Source organism: Urocitellus parryii, chromosome 7 (assembly GCF_045843805.1).
Source record: "Urocitellus parryii isolate mUroPar1 chromosome 7, mUroPar1.hap1, whole genome shotgun sequence".
Lineage (NCBI taxonomy): Eukaryota > Metazoa > Chordata > Mammalia > Rodentia > Sciuridae > Urocitellus > Urocitellus parryii.
The window spans coordinates 158,770,322-158,792,898 of NC_135537.1; the positions used below are offsets into that span (position 1 = coordinate 158,770,322).

The following is a 22,577-nucleotide window of genomic DNA, read 5'->3' on the forward strand; positions in this document are numbered from 1 at the left end:
AAACATGGCTTAGAAGAATATTTCTCTGGGGTGGCGGGACTTAAAGCTGGATGTTTCGTTAGCTTCCTATGGTGACAGCAGGGACCATTCACAAAGCTGCAGTGAGGAGTTTGTCTGAAATTGAAACTTTCAAGAAATCCAAGTGTGGACTTGTGTAGCTACCAGCTAAAGTAACCCAGTTGTCCTACACATGGTCTTTTACTTGGTCTCCCTTTCCCTGGTAGTTTAGCCCAAGCTTCTAGCTTGAAAACATGTCAGCACATGTCCAACAGCAAAGGTGGAAGCTATCAGAAGCACTTCCATATCATTTTACCAGTCAGTCAAAATGAGTCATAGGTAAAAGTGGACCACTGATAGGAAGGAGCAGCACATACTTACGGGGATGGGAGCAATTGTTGGTAGCCATCTTTGAAGATATCCAAGAGTATAAGTTTCTGGTAACTTTGGAATAAACTTTTATAAAGCAAGATGTTTCCAGAAACAAATACCAGTTAAGAACAAAGACTGGCTTCTTGGAATGAACGTGACTTGGTTAAGAAAAAAGGTATTTCTCTCTACATGGAACACTTGGCAGGTACCATGAAGCTAGACTTGTACAACAGCACAGGTTATTCTCTCCACTCTTGGGCACAAGTAAACAAACTTCTAAGCCCCTAAATGGCGATGGCAGGACCTGTGTCTAAAGGTATTGCACAAGAGTGAAGAGGCAGTCTGATATTTTGGCACCAGGGGCATTTTTCACCACCAGGCAATCCTTTTGTTTCTTTCTTAGTGACATTTATTGGCATTGTTGAAGACACCACAAAGGAAGTGAGCAATTACACTGCTCCCATCAGCAGGAGATAGTCTGGAAGAAGCAGTCTTACATGTTTGTGGCAAAAAGTGCTGGAGCAAAACCAGTTGAGGTCCAATTCTAGAATTTCATGATCCTGATGAACAGCAAAGGGTCATTTCTGAATTCAACATGTGCTATTACTTAACAAAGAGGTTTTCATATTTTATTGTTATGACATGTGCAATTCTATACATTTTGTACGTATACATACCTGTGAGTCTCACAGGGAAGAGGGAAGCCAATGTTGAGAGACAGTAAGGCATGCCTTTGCCATCCCATTTCGCTACACTAGATGGAATTAGTTGTGGAGTCCACTCACACTCAAGAACCAGCTTAGGGCCTTGGGCTAAGAGTGAAGGCAGGCCGAGAGCAAGACTCCTATTCTCACTGAGGCTTCTCAAACCAGGCTTTCTTAACCCCAGGTCCAGATATGGCCTTCAAAGGTGATTTCCTGAGCTGTAGATAAGTGTGTACAGATCTGCACAGGTGCATTAAGAGAAAAAAAAAAGTCAAATCCAGTGTTTTGATCAGATTTCAAAAGGTCAGAAGAAAACAAAGGGGAGTAAAGATGTAGCTAAGAACTCTGCTGCTTGATCCTCCACCTCATGAAACCACTGTTTTAGTGCCATTTGACACTGATTGCTCATCAAAGGAGGAAAAGGCAGGGAGGTCAAGGACTGCCCTTGGAAAGTTACTAACATACATCCAGAAAAGACTGGTTTTCGTTTGCTTCATGTTCCAGAAGGAATGTGTACTATAAGCAAGCTGTGGCTTTTTATATACTCATTTTAGATGTTATGTAGCCCCCACCTTCATCTCAACTAACTGGCCTGACATGGTCAACTCCATTCCAGGCCCCTCCTAACCTATCCAGAACTATAGGGAAACAGGACTGGGGTTGTGGCTCAGTGGTAGAGTGCTCACCTAGCATGTGTGAGGCACTGGGTTCGATCCTCAGCACCACATAAAAATAAACAAACAAATTAAAGACATTGTGTCAACCTAAAAAAAAAGAAAGAAAGAAAGAAATGGGAAAACAATACAGGCATCAGGTCACCAGCCCGCAGGAGAGCATTATCTAAATATAAGATTTGGAACTAGAGGAGCAAGGCTCTCATCCTGTTGCTATTAGCTGCCAAGAACTCTCTGAACATCAAAACTTCTCTTCTGGAAAAAGCATCTAAAACCCATCTTCCAGTGCTATAAGGGCACTGTGCAGGCAAAGGGGCAGTTTGTACCTAATTCATCAGCAGTCCCAAGTGAGGCATATCTTCTGCTTCCCTGGTTTCCCACTCTGGCCCAACTTGCTACCTCTACAATCAACCAAAATCAACTCTTGTCTCAAAGTATTTACTAGCTTCCTTAATAATCTTGTAATGGAAGCTTTAGAAACATGGGTGCCTGTAGCCAGGGCATCTAGCTAGCAGGGAGAGGATGATTAATCATTAAGGAATCAAAAAAGCTAGAAGAAAGGTGTGGGGCTTCACTGCTTCTGGTGTCACCGTGGGTTCCAGGTTTCCCTGCAAAACCAATGTGAACATCAGCTGCATGGGGCTATTGCGAGGCAGCAATGCCACCAAGCATATGGGGAGTACATGCTAGAGGCTACTTCCTCCCAAAATGGTGTAGGTGACTCCACTGGATGTCAGGAGTTAGATCCAGGACTGTCAACTTCTAATGAAGGAGCAGCTGAACTTCTTTTATGCACAGGGGTTAGAGAACTTCAAAGGGGATAGCGAGTCCCACTCAATGTTGTGCAGGAAAGTAAACACTCTGTTCCCATAGTTGTAAAAGGTTCAAACCAGAAAAGTCTTCCTTTTACTAAAAGGGGTAGCAACCAGTTTAGAGGACTAGGACCAGGACTGTGCACAAAACTCCAAGCACATTTTCCTCTGAGCATTTCATTCCCATATTACCTAATTCAATTCTTTTTTCAAAATGTAAAGAAAAGCAAAATTTCCCTTTGAGGCAAACATTTATAACAGGGAGACTCTGGCATGCATCATTCTAAGAAAAGATGAGACAAGTCTTTTTATAAAAAAACTTCAGCTTCTCTTCACCCCACGCTTACCCTAATAAGTGGCACCCAAGGACTCTAGCCTTGCAAAGGACTCTTGGTGTGCCCAGAGGTATAGGGTCTCAACACTCCCAGCCACAGTAAACAAAACCATCTCAGCAACAAAACAACTCCCACCCTCCTCCCTTTCTACCAGACAGATGGAAAGTGCCCAGCTTCCTTTCCTGCCACTGGATAAAAGTTGCAGACAATCTGGAAGAGAAGGAATGATTAGAGGTGACACAATTCACTACTGGCAAATGTGCTTAGAGATAGATGAGACATCTGTTTCTGACTCCCTTCAGTATCCATCGTAGCTGGGGACTGTGGTACACTTCTATGATCCCAGTGGATCCAGAGGCTAAGACAGGAGGATCGTGAGTTCAAAGCCAGCCTCAGCAACACTGAGGCACTAAGCAACTCAGTTGACACCTTGTCTTTAAATAAAATAGAAAATGGAGCTGGGGATGTGGCTCAGTGGTCAAGTGCCCCTGAATTCAATCCCTGGTTACCACCCGCCGCCCCGCAAAAAAGTATCCATTATACGCTACCTATACTCACTTCCCACTGATTCCTTTGCCCCTAAAACCAGACAAAAATGAACTCAATAAAAAAGTATGTGTAATACCAAGTAGCCACTGCTGGCACCAAAAAGAAGGCAGTTTGAATTCATCCCAACTACACAAGTTCAGACTCAGCACTCCCTCTATGGCTAGCACCACAGGGAAAAACAATTTCACAGCCACAAACCACATCCCTCAACAGTCTACTGCTAGAAAAAACAAGTCCCCACGCACTTACTATTAGAGCAGGTCAGCTGCGTCATTTTCATACACAAATGAAAGCCCCAGATAAAATGGACTTGAGCAGAGAACATGCTTTATTGAGGAATAGATATAGAAGAGCACATTCTACCACATGTGGGGAAGGGTTTAGCATCTGTAAAAGGCCTTTACCCCTTAAGAAAACCCCCAGTGAAGCTGCTTTTGGATAAATTTTAACAGTGACACTGAAACTGGAGGGGAGCTGCCACTGAACATGCTTAAAATCAGCTCCCCCCAACCCACAGTGAATATAAGTAGTGTACAGAGATGACAAGAGAAAGGCACAAATGACCAGAGTCGGGAGTGTGGTAAGGGTGCCACATGAAGACAGCAGTGTTGTAGGAGACCAAGTTGGGAAGGGTGACATGTCAGACATCAAAAGCTGCCCCAAGATAGCAGGTTATAACGGGCTAGGGAGAAATTAGAGGGAACAACTCTTCCTTCACTTGAACAACACCAAAAATAGGAGACCAGAGAATATAGGATGGTGTCAAATCCCAAAAAGGAAATGGAGGAGGAGTTCTTGGAAGGGCAGAAGCACTTTAGTCCTAGAAGAGGGTGAGTAACTGTTGAAAAGAGAAGCAAACCTTGACAGGTGGCCACTCTGCCTTGCTGAAAGCCATGGGCTGAGACAGAAAATCATTTTCAATCACTTTCAACTTCTCCCAAGATGCTTTGGACAAAATCAGTGTAACTTATGTGGAAGTACAGGGGTCCTATTAAAACTGGTATGAGGGAAAAGGTTTTGCAGTACTATTAAACTAGTTAACATGAAGCATGAAAGGGAGAACTGGAAATTATTTTGGCACCTGTGAATGTAAAAGGGGCAGGGAGTAAAGAGAGAAGAAAACATTTACTTCTGGGCACTTTGTGGTGAGGCAAAAGAATTATCCATTCCCTTCCACAATGCCCACTGCCCACAGGTGAACTCAAACCAAAATACAAAATCACCACATCTTATTGCTCTCGCCATATCATTTGGATGGATTATTGTACTGTTACCAAAACTAATCTCTGGGAAACTCTTAAGAAGTATTTGGTTCTGGGCAGCCCAATACTGATCAAAAACAAGTCTTTCAATAAAAATGGAGGAAGAAAGGTTAAATAAAGCAAGATGAAATCTCATGTGAATGGACCCCTCCCAGTACACATACACACCCCCTCAAAAGTGCTGCCTCTTCCCTGCCCCTCCACAAAAACACTTGTAAAGAGTAACCGGAAAGGTCTTGGTAGTGGCAACCATATTTGGAGGTCTGGTGACGAGGCGGCAAGAAGCACTAGTACAAAGTTCAGAGGACAAGACACACCTCATGGGGCAAGAGAACATGAGGAGGGAACCAGTGACTGGACAGGTACAGTACCATAACAGAACTCCTTGGGTCAGTGCTATGAGGGATCTGCACTTGAGTCTAATACAGATCTCATCCAGGCAACCTCACTGAGGCCGAAACAACAGTTCCTCAGAACCAGCGTCTGCAGTGTAAATGAAGGTCGGAGCCAGGACAGTCCTGAGGGGGATGGCCTTCCCAAAGGATACTGTACTTGCCAATCACAAGAGCAACAGAAATGACAGACAGATCCCTAGGGTACGGATTCCTACTGCTGGGGTTCGCTGGCTCGGAATGACAGGTCACTTTAAGTGCCCTTGGGAGGGGTCCATTTTAAGCAGCTTGGATCCATGGTTTTATTGGAGTTGGACCTTTTGGCCTCTTTGGCTATCCACTCATCAATCAGGTCCTGGGAAGAACAATGGGAACAACTGTTAGACTCGTTCAATCAGCATGCCTTGACATACAGATTTTAAAATAACTACTAGCCAAGAAGAAATCACCAAAAGGTTAACAATTTATTAAGGTTTAAGAAAATATCCTTTGATTTGCAAACAGCTTTCCTACCTAATAAATTACTTCCAATTTTGCCCATAGTAAGAACGGGAATCATTATTCACCTATCTTTATTATACGTATGATATCAACTAAAAAAATTAAAAGTGGGCATTAGTTGAGATGGCATTTAAAACCATTCTGAAAGCCCTGGAGTCTGTGAAGATTCCCCTCTACAGCTGGGGCCATTCTTCCTAATCTAAGAAAATCATTAAATGATAAAAGTGCTATGCAACATAAAGCTGCTTAACTGGTGTCATCCAACTTTGAGACAGGAGCTTAACAAAAGCTCCGATAAGGACAAAGTAGGAAATAAGCTTAATATCAAAGGTCACTCGGGCTTCACACTGCCAGTTAAAGAAATGAAGGCATAATATTTGAGCTCCTCTGTGAAAGGATGGGTGGTAAGACCCCTACTGGGCTCTGCTCAAGAGATGGTCAGCAAGGAGCAAGCAGCTGATTAAAAACCTCACCTGTCTCTTTAAAACTAGGTGTTTGCCTTTCCAATACTTGAGCATCTGAAGGGCTTGCAGAGTGCTGACAATGTCCACGGGATTCACAGCGGTCTCCTGACTAATTTCTGAAACAGAAGAGTCACTGAGAACCTGGTCAAAGCACAGACCCCCACCCTTTTTGAGGTTTCCTTTCTCTTAGGAGAAATTCAAAGGGCTAGAATCTCTGATTCAACCCTACCTGTTCGGAAAATGTATACAAAGAATTTGACCAGTCCAAATAAGAGTGAAAAAGGATATTATAGTAAGAAGCTACTCTTGGTTAATTAGAGATATCAAGGTCAAACAGACCAAAATGAATCCTACCTTTGCATAAAAGGGATATCTTAAAAGCTCTTGCATGTGTCAAAATATTTGTTTTTCTTCTTCATTTTTAAGAAACCAGTTCATAGCCATTCCCAGGGGTCAACCGCTCTAGAATCCCTAGGCACTCTAGTGAGGCTCTCTGTAATGGTCCATATCAGTGGTCTTCATATTTAGAAGAAAGACAGAATGGGGCACAGCTTTGCAGGTGACAAAAAAAATGAACAGGGGCCAAGTGGAAAAGGTAGGACATATAGTGGAACTAATAATGAAACATCAAAGAATTAAAAACCAACCTTTGATAGAAATCTCTTTGCCTTGAAAATTATGGAGGTAACGGAGAAGCACTTCTTTCCAGTAACTACGATAGCTTATGAGCCCCAGATCTGAGAGTGGACGTTCTGGAGAGCCAACTTTTTCTTCCACTTTGGAAAGTAAATAACCTGCCAGGGAACAAATACAGACTTTTTCTTTTTTTTAATTTTTAAGTTGCTGGTAGACCTTTATCTATCTATCTATTTATTTATTGTGCCAATATTTACTTATTTATGTGTGGTGCTGAGAATTTAATCCAGTACCTCACACATGCCAGGCAAGTGTGCTATTGCTGAGCCACAGCCCCAGCCCCAGCCCCAGCCCAAATACAGACTTTTTCTACCAACACTATATTTCATCCTAATAGAAAAGAATAATGCTAAGGAAGAAAGTTTAAGAAGTACAATTTGCTCTGCAGTATCAATTAGGGATCAGCCATTCAATGGAATATGTACTGTGTAGCTGTTAAATATAATATGCTGCCTTTGTATAAACAAAAGGGGAAGAAGGTGTATTTACAGTTACTTATAATGACACCAAAAAAAAAACAAACAAACAAACAAAAAAAAACCTCTGGAAGCCTTTACTAGAATTTTAAAAACAATGACTCTATGTTGTGATATGTTCCAAACAGGTTAAGAACACAGAGGAGAAGCCATTTCATTATATGGATTTTTATATTATTCAAAATTTTGAACAGATTATCTCAGTACCACCCATGTAGTAGTAGGGAGTGGGAAAGTGCAAATGAAGATACCTCCAGTTTTAATGTCTAACATTCAATTTATACAAAATATACATGAGAATGTGGACTGCAAAATACATAATATGGGAAACACTACTAGACAACTAATCTTTTGTCACCAAAAGAAACAGCTGGGAGCAAAAAAAAAAAGACATGGAGCAGGCACTTTTAGATTCAAAGTGAATTACAGGCCAGGCCAGGCGGCACATGCCTATAATCTCAGTGACTCAGAATATTGAGGCAGCTGGATCACAAATTCAAGGCCAGTCTGAGCAGCTCAATGAGACCTCAGCACACAGAGAGACCCTGTCTCAAAATAAAAATAAAACTAGAACACCCCTGGGTTCAATCCCCAGTACCACATTTTTTAAAAAGGTAAATACCCTGTTTAATATATGCTGTTGAATCAAAGACATTTCGTCCCAGCCAATAGCACTGTAACTCATCTCATCCCTGCAGATCCATCAGTCTTCCTGTATTTAGTAACAGCACTGAGCACACTTCGCGGCCATTAAAAATTATCAACAAAAAGCACAAAAATGTGGAAAAGTGGCACTAACAGACCAATAATGACACTTGTTCATGGTATGAGAGCTAAACAGGGCGACTTATTTGAATGTGGCTAAGTATGTGTGTATCCAATGACCCTTAATTTTTCCTGCACTCGGCATGTCCATGGATGACCACAAAGGTGCCAAGATGTTAGGGTTTCAAGTAAATTTTAGTGAGCAGACAATTCCATAAAGGTGGAATCCAAGATTAATGAGAATAGAGTGTAATACTCAAAGTCTGTATCAGGTATAAGGATTACCTCTAGACAAGTCCTTGAAAAATGAAATCCCAAACATCAAAGAAACAGATTTTAAGCCTTATGCATGTGTGTGTTCTGTTTAAGTCTCAAACTAGGATAATCCTGAAGAGCTTAATTTTTTATTCTCCTAATTAAGTACCAACTCAGAGTCCTGTATTCATTGAGTGTTAACTGAGTTATCAGTAGACTGACAGCGTTTAGGATTTCTCCACTTGTTCATTCATTCACTAAGAAGCAGTATACTTCTACTACATCCCAGGAATTGCAGAGACCACAGGACAGATAGACAGACAATAGTCACAGGGTCCCTGCCTTGTGAAGCTGACAACTTTAGCAGTCCTACTTACTGAAATCAATAAGCATCTTGCCATAGCCCTGTCTCATGTACTGAGGCATGGTAAGGATACAGGATACGTTGTAGTTCAGGAATGAATTCTTTTCCTAAAAAGAGCAAACAAATGAGCAGGTCATTAAGAGTTTGGGACCAAGGTTTTCACACTCCTACAGATATAAAATAAAGCTGCCTACAAAATATGACTAACCAGTCCTGGGGAGTGGCTATCAGGCTCAGTTATTATATCCATACCCTTTATGATGCCCAAAGTCATTAATCCCAGGGTTTCAAGCTGAGACCTCCAGTTCATTTTAAGGGGGCTAACTCTGGGTTCTTTACAGCCAGAGTATAGGTCAAGAAAGTTAAGACTCCTGAGTGGCTCTACAGCATTCTCCCTTAAAAAAATTTTTTTTAAAGTTTATTCCTGTGTGGTGTTGAGAATCGAATCCAGTACCTCACATACGCTTGGCGAGTGTTCTACCACTGAGCCATAGCCCCAGCCCTATAGCACCCTCTTTAAAAGCAATTTTTTCAAATGGAGACTATATACTGGAAGAGAAGAAAAGAAAATTAACATAAATACTCATTCTGGAAGGGGATCAATAAATAAATCAAATAAATAAATAAATCAAATCGCATATAATACAGTTTCCATTAGGCAAGCACTCTACCCCATTCCTGAATTGTACACTTAAGTGGGTTAACTGTTTGGTTTGTGAATGTATATAAATTTTATTTCAATTTTAGTTGCTATACTAAAAAGTCATAAGCCAAATCCAGGCTTTGTCGGTGAAGGCCCAGAGGCATTAATAGGACTATGCTAGAAGGAGCCCAGCTAACCCCAGGCAACTGGAATATATTCCTGGTTTTAAGCTAATAACACTGAGGAGCGTGAAGCCAAAGAGTTGGCTTGACTGCAAAATGCATGCTCTTGGATTACTAGGGAGGCCAAGGCCACTAATTAATAGGCAGCTCCAGCCTGCAAGTCCAGAAATGAATAAACCAGAACTTTTAATAAAACAATTGGATATTTTCATTAAACTACCTTTGATACATGCATTTGTCTTTAATTTTCTTAAAGGAAGGCTTTCATCATTGCCAGGGGTATGGTCTCTTCCCCATCAGGGATTTGAGCCCCAAGATGCCAACATCCATCACCCCTGCTCTGACCATTAGCTGCTGCTTTTTTTTTTTGGTGCTGGGAACTAAACCCAGGGCTTTGTACATGCAAGGCAAGCACTCTATCAACTGAGCTATATTCCCAGCCTCAGCCATTAGCTTCTTAATCCCCAGATCCTACTGACCTTGGAAAAATATCCAATTAGGTGACAGCCAGTGTTGTCTGCTTCAGTCATAACATAAAACAGGAAGGGTTCCACATCATAATATAATGTCTTGTGGTCCAGAAAAAGCTTGGCCAGCAGGCACAGATTTTGGCAGTAAATCTGGAAGAGAGGAAGAGATTCCATGAAAGGGCCAGTGAATTCAAAACTTATCAGATAAAGGCCTAAAAATATGATCATATCATTATTATGCATGCAAAATGTTGATCTTCTTTACAAGGTGTGGTTAAAAGAAAAATACCCAACTCCTTCAGAAATCTATGAACACATATTCCCACCACTCTCTCTTACTTGCCACTTTTTACCTTATTTTTCTTGCCATCTACTTCAAACACAGAGATTGAGCCTTTGCGATATATCTCATCACCAGGGGGGTGTTTCCACACACACTTGGCCTGCAAGAAAATGAATTCCCATCAGGGATAAAGAGCTCCCTATGGAAAAGGGTCCTCAAAGGGAAAAAGCATCACGGATCAAATCTGGTTAACTGAACTGAGGGAAAGTTGGATACACATATTACAGATTTTTTTTTTCCAGTAAAACAAATAAAGTCTTCTAAAGTCATTGTAGTACATTTGTGGAATTTTTATAACCATTTGGAACAAGTTTTTTTAGATTGTATTCTGGCAGTGTCTCGGTCCAGGAGATTAAAATCTTCTACTACGTAAAAGCCAGATAAATAAGAATATCCTTGCTTAGTATAAAATGCCTCATGCTAACAGGAAACTCTTAAGCAGCTTATTTGCAGGAGCTTAGAGTTGCTAAGTAAGTACTTCACTCTCACCTTTACCAGTAACTTCTCATTACCACTTAACCATTACTGTCTTTTCCCAGATTAGAAAAATGACCCACAGTGATCAAAACCAAATGAACCACTATCTGCCCCAGCTCCAGGCAAATGCATTCTCCTTGTTATGTAAGGATATGAGAGAAAGGCTTTCTGTGGCTTAAAAAACAGGAAAGGCACCATGGCTGAGGTGCAGGATACTGGGGGGCACTTGGCCACAAGAGGGCACAAGGCATTTTCTTTTCTCACTCTCAATTGCCAGTATATTTGTTGCTGTTTTTCTTTTGAGGTGCTAGGGATGGAATCCAGGGCCTTGGGCATGCGAGGCAAGTGTTTTACAACTGAGCTACACCTCAGCCCTGCCAATAGCTTTAATGTAGCCCATCACTCGTGTAAACAGGTTAATTCTGGAAAGGTTTCAGGTAAAAACATTTTTAAATGTTGTTTTAAAAAACTGTACATATGTGGAATATTTTTGTGGTTTTTTTTGTTTTTAGTTGTAGTTGGACACAATATCTTTATTTTATTTATTCATTTTTTAATGTGGTGCTGAGGATCAAACCCAGGGCCCTGCACATGCTAGGCAAGTGCTCCACCACTGAGCCACAACTCCAACCCCTATGTGTTTTGTTTTTGTAGTGCTAGGGATTGAACCCAGGACCTTGAACATGCTAAGTGAGGGCTTTACCATGGAGGCACATCCCCAGCCTAGGAACATTTTATATTAAACAATTTTATTTTGGCTTCCTGTCAACTCAAGAATCCTGTTCCTCCCAGCAGCTGGGAGGTTGACACAGGAAGATGTAGCTCAGTGGTTGAGCGCCCCTGGGTTCAATTCCCTAGTACCAAAAAAAAAAAAGAATCATGTTTTAATTTTGTTACATGTAAATCCAAATATTATTAACTGGAATTGCTTCAGAGCTCCACCTATAGTTTGCTCCCATCTCCACCCTTTTGCTCAAGCTGGCTCTTTCCAACAATAACTAACACAACAATAATTTCTTTTACAACAAAAGCCAAGTCAAAGAAAGACCACTTCAGTTTACATGGCATTCAGAATAGTCATGGAGTAAAATACGTTTATAATTCCTCAAATTTGATTTTTATAACTTATATAATACAGTAGGCCCCAAAATATGCAGAATATTTATTTGATCCCTGAATTTATTTAGACCCTTTGTTTCCTCTATTTCTTGTCTTGTCCTTTTGGCTACCTTCATTGGTGAATGTTACTAAATAACCAGGAAGAAAAAGGTAGAAATGTAAATAGTTCATATCATTAAAAATACCAGTTTTACTTACCTCTATGATCTACAATCTGTGTCAGTATTCAGTCCCCTGACACCATTACTGTCTATGCCAGTCCTCACCCATTACCAGCCCTCCATTATTATATACCCACCTCAGGCAAAGCAAGGGTGATAAGAGTCTGGAGGGTTTAATTCATCACGTCAGGACTGGACCACAAAGCTACATGTGCTCCAGAGCTGGAAACACAAAACAGTACCACCAAACTAGGGAGCAGTACATGACATGAATCACAGTAATCTTGGATTGTAGATGATGGGGAAGAAAAGAGTTTTTACCCAAAGGCTTTAGAGCCAAAGTATGTTGTGACTATAGAAACAAAAATATTTCATAACTCTCTACCCCTTCCCCTTTCTCTTTTCCTGCTCCATGGCAGAAATTCCCTTTAAGACCAGGCTTTTTGTACCATAACTAGGGAAGGAAAAATGACTTAAAGCTGAAGAAAATCTAGTAAGCACATTTGTTAACAACAAAACCAGATTCAAGTTCTTATTCCTATTTTAAAATGAAGAATGTTCAGAAGCCAGAAAGTACTAAAACAACTTGAGGATGAGGCACCCAGGACACGGTCTGTTAATTGAAATTATCAGTCTTGCCTTCTTTATATATATTTTCATTCAACATACATTTCCTGAATACTCACTGCCCAAAAGGTGAGCTACTCTATCTCTACTCTGTCTAATGAAGTCCATGCATTTTCATCTAGTTTAAGACACACAAAAAAAACCCTGGGCAAAGGTAATTCATATTCTGAGGAACAAGTAGAGAAGAGTAGGAAGCAAGAAAAATAGACAAAGCAAGGCCTATGACAGAATGTGGTTAAGGGCCTTCAGCGGTTCTGAGTAGAACCAGTATCAGCTAGGCCACAGGCTATATGCCTCACCCTGAAACGTGACTTTCAATTCCCTATGCCTTTGTACCATTAAGATTGCTAGGACTGATGTCATCTCTAGGGCAAAAATCTTGTAACACTGTTATGATAGTCAAGGCAGAGGAACCCAAGACAACTCACCATGTGGCGGCGGAGTATAGTTTGGCTCTTCATATATTTTAAACAGAATTCACACATGTAGAGACGTCCCAGCCGTGCATATTCTTCAGGATAGGGAGAATGGTACCAAGTATCAAGCTCATAGCGACCAAATGCAATTGTTTTAATCATGTTGCTCCCTTCTGTGATTTGGCCTTGCAGCCTTAATTTCTCCTATTGCCAAGGAGAAATCAAAAGTCAAAAGAAGATTAGAATTTACTGTCTTTGTTTTCAAAACCTGTAGTAGTAAGCTTGTGTGCAGGCCACCATGCTAGGCTATGGAAAAAAAAAAAAAGACTTTACTTCTATGTATGAGATACTCATACTAGAAAGGGCCACATGGGCATGGAAAAATCAGGCAGACGATTATTTACTGTGTGGGGCTAGAGATGTAGCTCAGTAGAAGAGCACTTGCCTGGCATGCATGAGGCCCTGAGTTTGATCCCTGATACTGCCAAAAAAAGAAAGAAAAAAAAAAAAAAGAAGAAGAAGAAGAAGAAACAACACCCATATACCTATATTGCTCAGAGCACAGGTTTCAATAAAACTGCTTCGCTACTCCCTACAACATTTTGGGTCTCATCAGAATGAGTCCTTGGAGAGGATGGGACTGTGGGTCAGGGGTAGAGCGCTTGCCTAGCATGCATGGGGCACTGGGTTCAATCCTTAGCACCACATAAAAATTTTAAAAAAGAGTACTTGGATACGTTTTTATCAGTCAAAACCAAACAGAGGGCTGGGGATGTGGCTCAAGCGGTAACGTGCTCGCTTGTCATGTGCGAAGCACTGGGTTCGATCCCCAGCACCACATAAAAATAAACAAATAAAATAAAGGCATTCTGTCTACCTTACAACTTCAATAACCAGATGGAAAGTTGTGAAAGGTAGGACTAGGTAATGCTTTTCCAGAACAGGAAAGAAAAGCAGCAACAGTGATGGCAGCCTATCCCAGCACAGAGTCTTTAAACCTCCTTCAAGTTTTCAATCAATCTAATTTTTTTTAATATCTTTATTTTGTTTACTTATTTTTATGTGGTGCTGAGTATCGAACCTGGATCTCACATGTGAGGCGAGTGCTCTACCGCTGAGCCACAACCCAAGCCCCCTCTAATTTTGATATAATAAGAGTGAAAAGTGGAGATGAGATTCCTTTTACAAGCTTTTCCTGAACATACTTATCTGTTAAATCAATTCCCAGAATTTTTTGATCTATATTTGTTTAAAATTCTGCTACAGGCATCAAACCTAACTATAAACTAATTGTACATATAAATCAAAAGGAAACCATCTTATATATAAAACTCGGCTGTGTCAAAGCTTAATTCTAAAACATCTGACAAAAGTGGTGGGTGAAGGGCATGCACCTGTAGTTCCAGCACTGGGAAAGCTGAGGTGAGGAGGATCATTTGAACCCAGAGTTTAAGACCAGCCTGAGCAACATAATAAGACTTCTGTCTCAAAAAAATAAAAAAATAAAAAGGGCTGGGGTTGTGGCTCAGTGGTAGAGCGGTTGCCTAGCATGTGTGAGGCATTGGGTTTGAGTAAATAAATAAATAAAGGTCCATCAACAACTAATAAAAATATTTTAAAAATAAATAATTTGACAGTAACCCTCCCCCTTAATTTCCCTTTCACTTTTATTTCCTTGCTTTCAGAATAACTATTCAAGTGCAGTGAAGAAACCTTACAAATGGACAGGTCCCGGCTAGAGCTAGAGATGGGCATGGGCTAGTATGCACACTGTCCCTAGGTTCTCAGAATTGCAAATTACCCAACTGAGACAAAGGAACACCTACTCAAAGTGCCTAGAACTTGGTGGGGTGGGGGGTGGAAAGTAGGGAAATAATATAAGGAATAGGGAAGAGAGGAGGAGAAGTGGTTTATTTATTTATTTTTAATACCTTTATTTAATTTATTTATTTCTATGTGGTACTGAGGATTGAACCCAGGGCCTCGCACATACTAGGCAAGGAGCACATGCTAGGCAAGCAGTGAGTGCTCTACTGGGTGGTTTGTTTTAAATAAGAATGGGAAGGGCAGTCACAAAAGAAGGACAGCTAGGGGAGGAGAAGAGACTTGAGCAGCAAAGCAGTATCATGGATATCAGACTGAGGCTAATCATTCTTCCTGGCAGTTCTAAACGCCTTTCACAAGGGTCCTCAGCTTGGAGGTTTTAACTCTCACCAAATCCTCTGAAGCCCGGGCTTGTGCTCTTCGGAAAAGATCTAAGTCATACTCGCTTGTCAGGTTTTCCAAGAGAGGTTCCCGAGTGTTCCCATAGGTCTGTCTGTGTTCCTAAGAAAAGATACAGAATGGAATACTCTCTGCTGCTAAGAAGTTAGTTCACTTCATTCCAATAGATGTCGACCACAGCCATAAACTGTCTACTCAGCACCTACATACTAGGAGCTAGGGACTAAGCACAGACTCCTTAGTAGATTAATACTAAAGCACACTCACTACCCATTCTAAAGAATCTGGAGATGCTTCTACAGCTCCAGGATGGAGTGCTGTTTATCTATACATGAGCAACCCCAAGATAGGAACTCTGCCTCCATTTCTTCATGAGAAAACACGTAGCACAGTGCAAAATATGAAGTACAGCAAACACAGAGGCACTACAAATCCTGGAGCCCTGAGACCCAAAAGATTTTCTCTGATTTAAAAACAAACAAAAAGATTCTCCAAGCCCTAGTGTTTTATGTTTTAACACATTAGACTAAGCAGTCCTTTATAAATTTTTGCCTTGAATTGCTGTAGCCACCATTGCCATTGTCCACCGACAACGTAAGCTCCCACTTTAAAACTTCAGCCCAAAAAGGCAAGGAAATAAAACAGGCTAGCCTCTTTAAAAAGTCTCATTAAAATTAAGAAAGATTAAAAGAAAAATCACACAGAATTAAAAGCACACAATTTGGTTCTAGACAACTTTCGTATCTTACCATGGCTCTTGCTAGAAGTACGTTTCTCTGGAGAGAAATCAGACAACGGAAATGTCTCTTTTAAATCTCTGATTTAGTCCTTCCCTCTGGGCTCTAGATTCCACCTCTCCCCCCAGAGGAGAGGAGACAATGGTAGTTAAATTAAGTGGATGGCTCATCCCAGGAAGAACATTCCTGGTTTTCCACATACATTAGCATCTGAAGAAACCATTCACCTGTACCTTTACCCCTTTAAAATTTTCTTCTGGAAGCTGGGGATGTAGCTCAGTAGCAAAATGCTGAGGCCCTGGATTCCAAGCTCCTGCATGCACTCACAAGGGGATACAAATACTGAACAGGACAGAGGCAGGCATACAATCCGGTACCCTACAGCCTACTATTAAAGCTTTCCCTAGGCTACAAACCCAACAATCTGGTACATCAGGTGTTCAGCTACAACTTCACCTAACAACCCACCATCCATCAAAACTCCAGATGTTTGGGGGCCTATAGTAAGTTTTGAGTGAGAGAGGAGTCACTTGGCATTCACTCAGCCTTCTCTGGGTATTAAATTGACAGAATATCAAAGAGCAAACCTGACAAAGCTTAGAAAGCAAAAGGAAATCAAATGCCACAGCAGGAGTTCATGCTAATTAAGTACTGAACTTTTCCTTACCATGTATTTCTCTTTCTGTTCCTTGCTCAGTCCAGAATTTCTTTTCTTCCTGAGTTCGGCCACCTTTTCCTTGTATCGCAGCTGCCTTTCTGATGGTGCCTAAAAGGAAGAAGGAGAAAACTGAGAAGCTAGCTAGAAAATTCATCATGAAGTAAAGCTTCAAAGCATCGTATTTTTAAAAAAATTAAAGAAAAATACTGCTAGAAACAATTATAACCACACTAAATAATATGACAATTTTGTAATTCCAAATTAGGTTTTTTTCCATTACCCAAACCACTACCTTAACTGCCAGTTAAATATGGGTTCAGGGATGCAAATTTATTTTAATAAAAATTAAAAATAGAAGTCTCCATCAAAGCAACAGAAATAAGATAAAGATCATTTCAACTCGGTATTTATTGAATACTTACTGTTTTGTTTTTGTTTTCGTTTTGATACTAGCAATTGATACCCAGGGCCTTGCACATGCTAAACATGTACCACTAATCTATATCCCAAGGCTGCTTACAATTTTTGAAGTAATGCTTACTGATCTGATCGAAAGTGATATAAAAATAAATAAAAACAAAAACTAGAGTAAAACTAGATCCTAAGACAGATGATGACAAAGAATGTGGCTACCATTTACGAGTGCCTTCACCTGCCAAGCACTGGGGATAGGTACTTTATAAACATAATTTAGCTCTACTCTGACAGGTGGGCATTGTTTACTCCTTTTATTAAAAGAGAAATAAAGTTTAGGGAGATTGGCTGAACTTCCTAAGACAACACAATTAAACAATCACAGTATTCAGATTCAGATCTGTTTGGCAAAACCAAATTTCTTCCTCACCACACCATGCCTCCTTTGCTATCCACCTACAATGTAACTACAAAAACAAACCCGGATGATGACCTATGTATAATGTGAGACAAAGGCTGACATTTTGAGAACATAACATGGAAATACATAAGGAAGAGATTCACTATTGGTCAGAAAGGATTTGAAAAGAATTCCTACAACAGCTAAGAGCTACACAAAGCCTTGAAGGAAAATATCAACTCCTCTTCTTGGTACACGTAGAGTTTCAAGCAGGAAACCAGCAAGAGTAAAGATCAAAGACATTTAGGAAGAACAAGGAATTTAGGGCAATCAATGTGGCTTCAATGTTCACAGAGGCAGGAGGACTAGGACAAAGCCAGGATGCTTCCTGGAAATCATAGGAAGAGGAAAATGACTTGGTCAACAAGTGGCAAATGCTGAGGAAAAATGGATGATGATCTTGCAAATGTTCTAGCAAAGTGGAGGGGATCTGAAGAAAAACTATAATGAGATTAAAAAAAAAAAAAAAGGAATGCTAAATAAGGAACTGGAACACCAAGTATAATCTTTTCAAATAATCAGAATACCTGTTATTAACTACTATTATTATAAAGAGCTTGATTACTCCTTATGAGGTAAAAGTTTTGCTTGATGAAAATTTACTATTTGAGAAAGAAAAACGATTCTCAGTTTAATACCTGAAAGAGCAGTTATTTAGACATATCATGGGAAACAAGAGGCATGGATATGACTATAAAGACAGTTATGGGGCAAAGGAGATCCAAGACATGGATCTCAAGCTGTGAACGGCCAGAGCTTTCACAAGGCCCATACCTGGTGCCTGGTTGCATGCCTGTTGTTGTCATCTTGCCTGTGGGACAGCATCCTTTCTTCTATCTGCTTATCCCGGCTCTGTGCTCTCACCTGCAACCATCAACAACGTCAATAAGTCCACCTGATTCTAAGACTACGTTCACTTAAAGTATAAAAATACAATAATAATCCCTTGAATTTATGTTGTACTTTGAAAGTAAAGTACAACTTATTATCACAATCTCCGTAAGAAAGAGATAAGGCAAGCTTCATATTTTGCTTTCTCAGCCATTAACTGAGAACCAAAGAAGTGAAATGATTGCAGCTAAATGATGATAAAACTAAGATTTTAATTAAGTCTGATGACTCAAGAGCCTGGACTCTTTCCACTGTGCCATGAATAAGAAACTGTGAGAAGTGCAAGAGACTGAGGAAGGACAAAGAAAGTCGGGTTCAAGTCCACAGGAGAACTGAACTCTGTAGTTATGTGATCTCAAGCAAATTATATCAGCTCTCAATAGTTTCAGTTTCATCACTTGGGAACTTAGACCTCATTTCCAACTGCCTATCTCAATTTCACCATTAAAACTTAGCAAGGTCAAAAGAGAAAAACTAGCATTCCTCACAATCTACTCCATCCCAAATGTTCCCAATAAATGGCAACACCATCTCAATAACTGATCAGACCAAAAGTTGGATGTCCTTAATTCTTCTTTCTCACAACTCACATTGAATCCATCAGTAAATCTAGTAGCTTGCTTCCCTCCAAAATACAACCTGAATCCAACCTATTAAGAAGACTCTCCACTGATGCCACACTAGGATAGGCATCTAGTATCATTAATGCCAGGAATTCTAAGCAGTCTTTCTTTTTTTTTTTTCTTTCTTTTTTTTTTTTTTAAATATTTATTTATTTATTTTTTTGGTGGACACAACATCTTTGTTGGTATGTGGTGCTGAGGATCGAACCCGGGCCGCACGCATGCCAGGCGAGCGTGCTACCGCTTGAGCCACATCCCCAGCCCCCTCTAAGCAGTCTTTCAATTGCTCTATCCCCTGTGAACTCTCCCCTAACAGTCCATTCTCCACGTTACCAAGTTGTCATTTAAACAAAACATCCATGAAATTGTATCAAATGTTTGTTCAGACCCTTCAAATGCTTCCTGCTGCCATCAGAATGAAAACATAACTCCTTGTGCCAAGACTCACAAGGCCTTCAAGATGCGAATCCTGCTTTCTCATTTCCCTTGATGGTCCAGCCACACTGCCTATTTTCAATTCCTCAAAACCAACGATTTATCCCCACATCCTGGTCTTTGTGCTTGTTATTCCTTCTACTTAGCTATTTCTATTACTATTTCTTCTCCTAAAGCTTCACACAATTGTCTCTGTGCCATCATCCATGTCCAAGATCAAACGCCAACTTCTCAGGAATGTATTCCTTGATGCCCCCACCTTGCAAAAGCAGTACATTATCCTTACCCCCCAAATAGTCACTCTCTTTAGTCCTTGTTCCTCATAGTACTTATCTCTACGTGAAATTCTTATTTACTTATCAATTTATAGGTTTGTATTGCCTCCTCCCATGACAGTGTATCCTCCTTGAACGCAATTATTCACTGAATCCTATAATATCTGTAACAGTGTTTACCACATGCAGCCACAGAAACATGACTGAATCAAAATGGTAATATTGCTGACTACAAAGGTTTACTGAGAAACTCCTGAGTCATGATGTATATGCAGGCAATTTTTAAACTCTAGAACTTGTGCTGGGCTGGTGTGTAGACCTTAGTGGAGTGCTTGCCTAGCATTCACAAGGTCCTGAGTTTGATCACCAGTTCTGAACAAAACAAAACAAAACAAAACCTCACACAAAAACAACATAAAAGATTCTATCATTTCTTGAAAATGTTCATGAAGTACCAGTTTAAACTCTCCACTTGGTATTTCAAGAGGAATAAAGATTCTTTTCAGAAATTCTCTTGATCTTCCAAGCAACATGGTCCAGAAGTAAAGATGGATTATGTATGCTAAGCCTCCTTCTCCTTATAAAGGACAGGAGACAAAGATGAAAAAAATCAGAACATAAATGTTTTCTTTTTTTCAGAATTTTATTCCCCAGAATGAATTTTTTCTTTTCCTAAAAGAGGTTGCTTAAGGTAACATGCAGATACTGCTATGAACCAACATTTTTTAAAGTTATGCCTTAAAAAGATTTTGATGTAAAACCAACCACATTATCAGATCATTATATTTAAAGGCAAGCAGTAGACAATTCACATAACACCGAGATCAGATGTTTTCAGAGCAAGAAGTACCCAATGACTTGTCATCTTCTGATTAGAAGTTGGAAGAGCTATTCAGCCAAAGATGTGTCAGCCCAATGGGACGACAGCAGGAAGAACCTATGCAAGAGAAGCAGCAGCCTTGCTTACAAAAAGATTTGGAACGAGGGCTGGGGTTGTGGCTCTGTGGTAAAGCACTTGCCTAGCAAGTGTGAGGCAATTCAGTTTGATCCTCAGCACCACATAAAACTAAATAAATAGGATCAAGGTATTGTGTCCATCTACCAAAAAAAAAAAAAAAAAAAAAGATTTGGAACAAAGAAAAATAAGAGTAGGGTTCTTGACCTTAAAAATCCATACAAGCATTGGAAGTATACTACTTTGCTGAAAGACAAAACACACCAAGAAACTTTTGCCTGTGTGGCCTACTGGTAAATAAGAAAACAAATTCCTGAATCAGGAGAACTAACATTGGTTAGGAAACCTAATTTTTCTAAAAAAGAAACCTGTTCAGGCAAGCATAAACCTGATTCAGGTCTTGACAGCAAATAACAAAACAAACAAACAAACAAACAAAAACTAACACTTTGATTTAATTGAGTATTTAGTTTAAAAAACTTGTCCAATGATATTTGAACGATCTATTTAACTTGCTTCTCTTTTATTAATTCTATCCATGGTAGCAGCAATCTATGCAGGAACATACAGAGTAGGACCTTAGGTTCTACTCTCAAATATTTTCTCAAAATTCCAAAGGTCATTTAGAAGCTATATTTTTTCAAAAATTTAAAAGACGAATTAGCCAAAAGTAGGTGTTATTGAGAGTAACAAAAAGGAAAGTATTCTGCAGAAATGAAGAAAGGACAAGAATTATGAAAAAAATTTAAAAGCAAGACAATGTCATAGATTCATAAGAGAATCTCATGCATAAACAGAGATCATAAATTTTTGCAAATTATGCCATAGAAGAGATATGTCCCTAACAGTTTTTGAAGTGAGTTCACAATGGAAAATATCAAGGCATTCTATTACTATCCTACAGGTAATTTCCTTGCTAATTACTTCCAAAGCACTCATTACATATTGAAATTCTTTTGTCTGTTTAAGTGGTACTTTATTTTATTTTGTGGTACTGGGGATAGAACACAGGGAAACTTTAACCTGGGCTATATCCCCAGATTTTTTTTTTTTTTTTTAAAGCTAAGTTGCTGAGGCTGGCCTCAAACTTGGAATCCTCCTGCCTCAACCTCCCAAGTAGCTGGGATTACAGGCTTGCCCAACCATACCTGGCATAAATACTTTTTTTTTTTTTAAGAATTGTTTTTACTGTTTCTTCCACTAGAAAGAACAGGACCTTGCCCATCATGTTCACAGACATATCCCCAGTATTTAGCAAAGTGCCACACAAACAGCAAGCACTCAATAAGTTTCTGCTGAATAAATGAGAATACAATTACCTTGCATTCATCGGCTGAGAGGTTATGATAGAGCGGGCATCCTGAGATGGAGAAATGTCTCTCGTGTTTTCCTGTAAGGTGCCCTGTTAAAGGATGGAAAACTTTATCTCCAGAAAGAAGATTTAAGCTTAGAAAGTGAGACTATTCTCCACAACAAAGCTGTTTTCTTGGTAAATATAAAACATATATTTTTATCAAATATATGTCACTCAAATGGAATCCACCAAAGGTAAGTGATGTTGGGGTTATAGCTTACACCCACCATAAACTTTTTCCTACAGAATGCATCTGTCAACCTTTGAACATACTTGTTATGTTTAATATAAACTACAGCTCCTTTTGTTCTGATACAAATATTATTAAATCCCCAAATGTCATAAAGTCAAACATTTATAATAAGACACAAAATTAGAAACAAGAACACTTTCCTTTGGTGGAATTTAACTCACGTTAAATTAATGAAGTCATATAAATGAATAAGTGTATTATTCTTTCTATAATGCAATGCTATCCAATCTGAATTTAACTCCC

The 22,577-nt window shown here is 39.7% G+C and overlaps 1 protein-coding gene across 3 annotated transcripts in view; it reads right to left on the minus strand.

Moving 5' to 3' along the window:
- Positions 1-3,753: 3,753 nt before the first annotated feature.
- Positions 3,754-22,577, minus strand: part of Kat7 (lysine acetyltransferase 7) — a 29,621-nt gene continuing 10,797 nt past the window's right edge. Inside the window, exons 5-15 of one of the 3 annotated variants that reach the window (XM_026386853.2) lie at positions 22,047-22,129; positions 18,323-18,412; positions 16,684-16,782; positions 15,271-15,381; positions 13,069-13,260; positions 10,267-10,356; positions 9,923-10,063; positions 8,632-8,725; positions 6,710-6,856; positions 6,072-6,178; positions 3,754-5,452 (exon numbers count right to left, since the gene is read on the minus strand). In XM_026386853.2, coding sequence (XP_026242638.1) covers positions 5,351-5,452; positions 6,072-6,178; positions 6,710-6,856; positions 8,632-8,725; positions 9,923-10,063; positions 10,267-10,356; positions 13,069-13,260; positions 15,271-15,381; positions 16,684-16,782; positions 18,323-18,412; positions 22,047-22,129 — 1,256 coding nt within the window. In that variant the 3' untranslated portion in view covers positions 3,754-5,350. The remainder of the gene's footprint in view (positions 5,453-6,071; positions 6,179-6,709; positions 6,857-8,631; positions 8,726-9,922; positions 10,064-10,266; positions 10,357-13,068; positions 13,261-15,270; positions 15,382-16,683; positions 16,783-18,322; positions 18,413-22,046; positions 22,130-22,577) is intronic. The other 2 variants (XM_026386854.2, XM_026386855.2) reach the window with 2 other exon arrangements.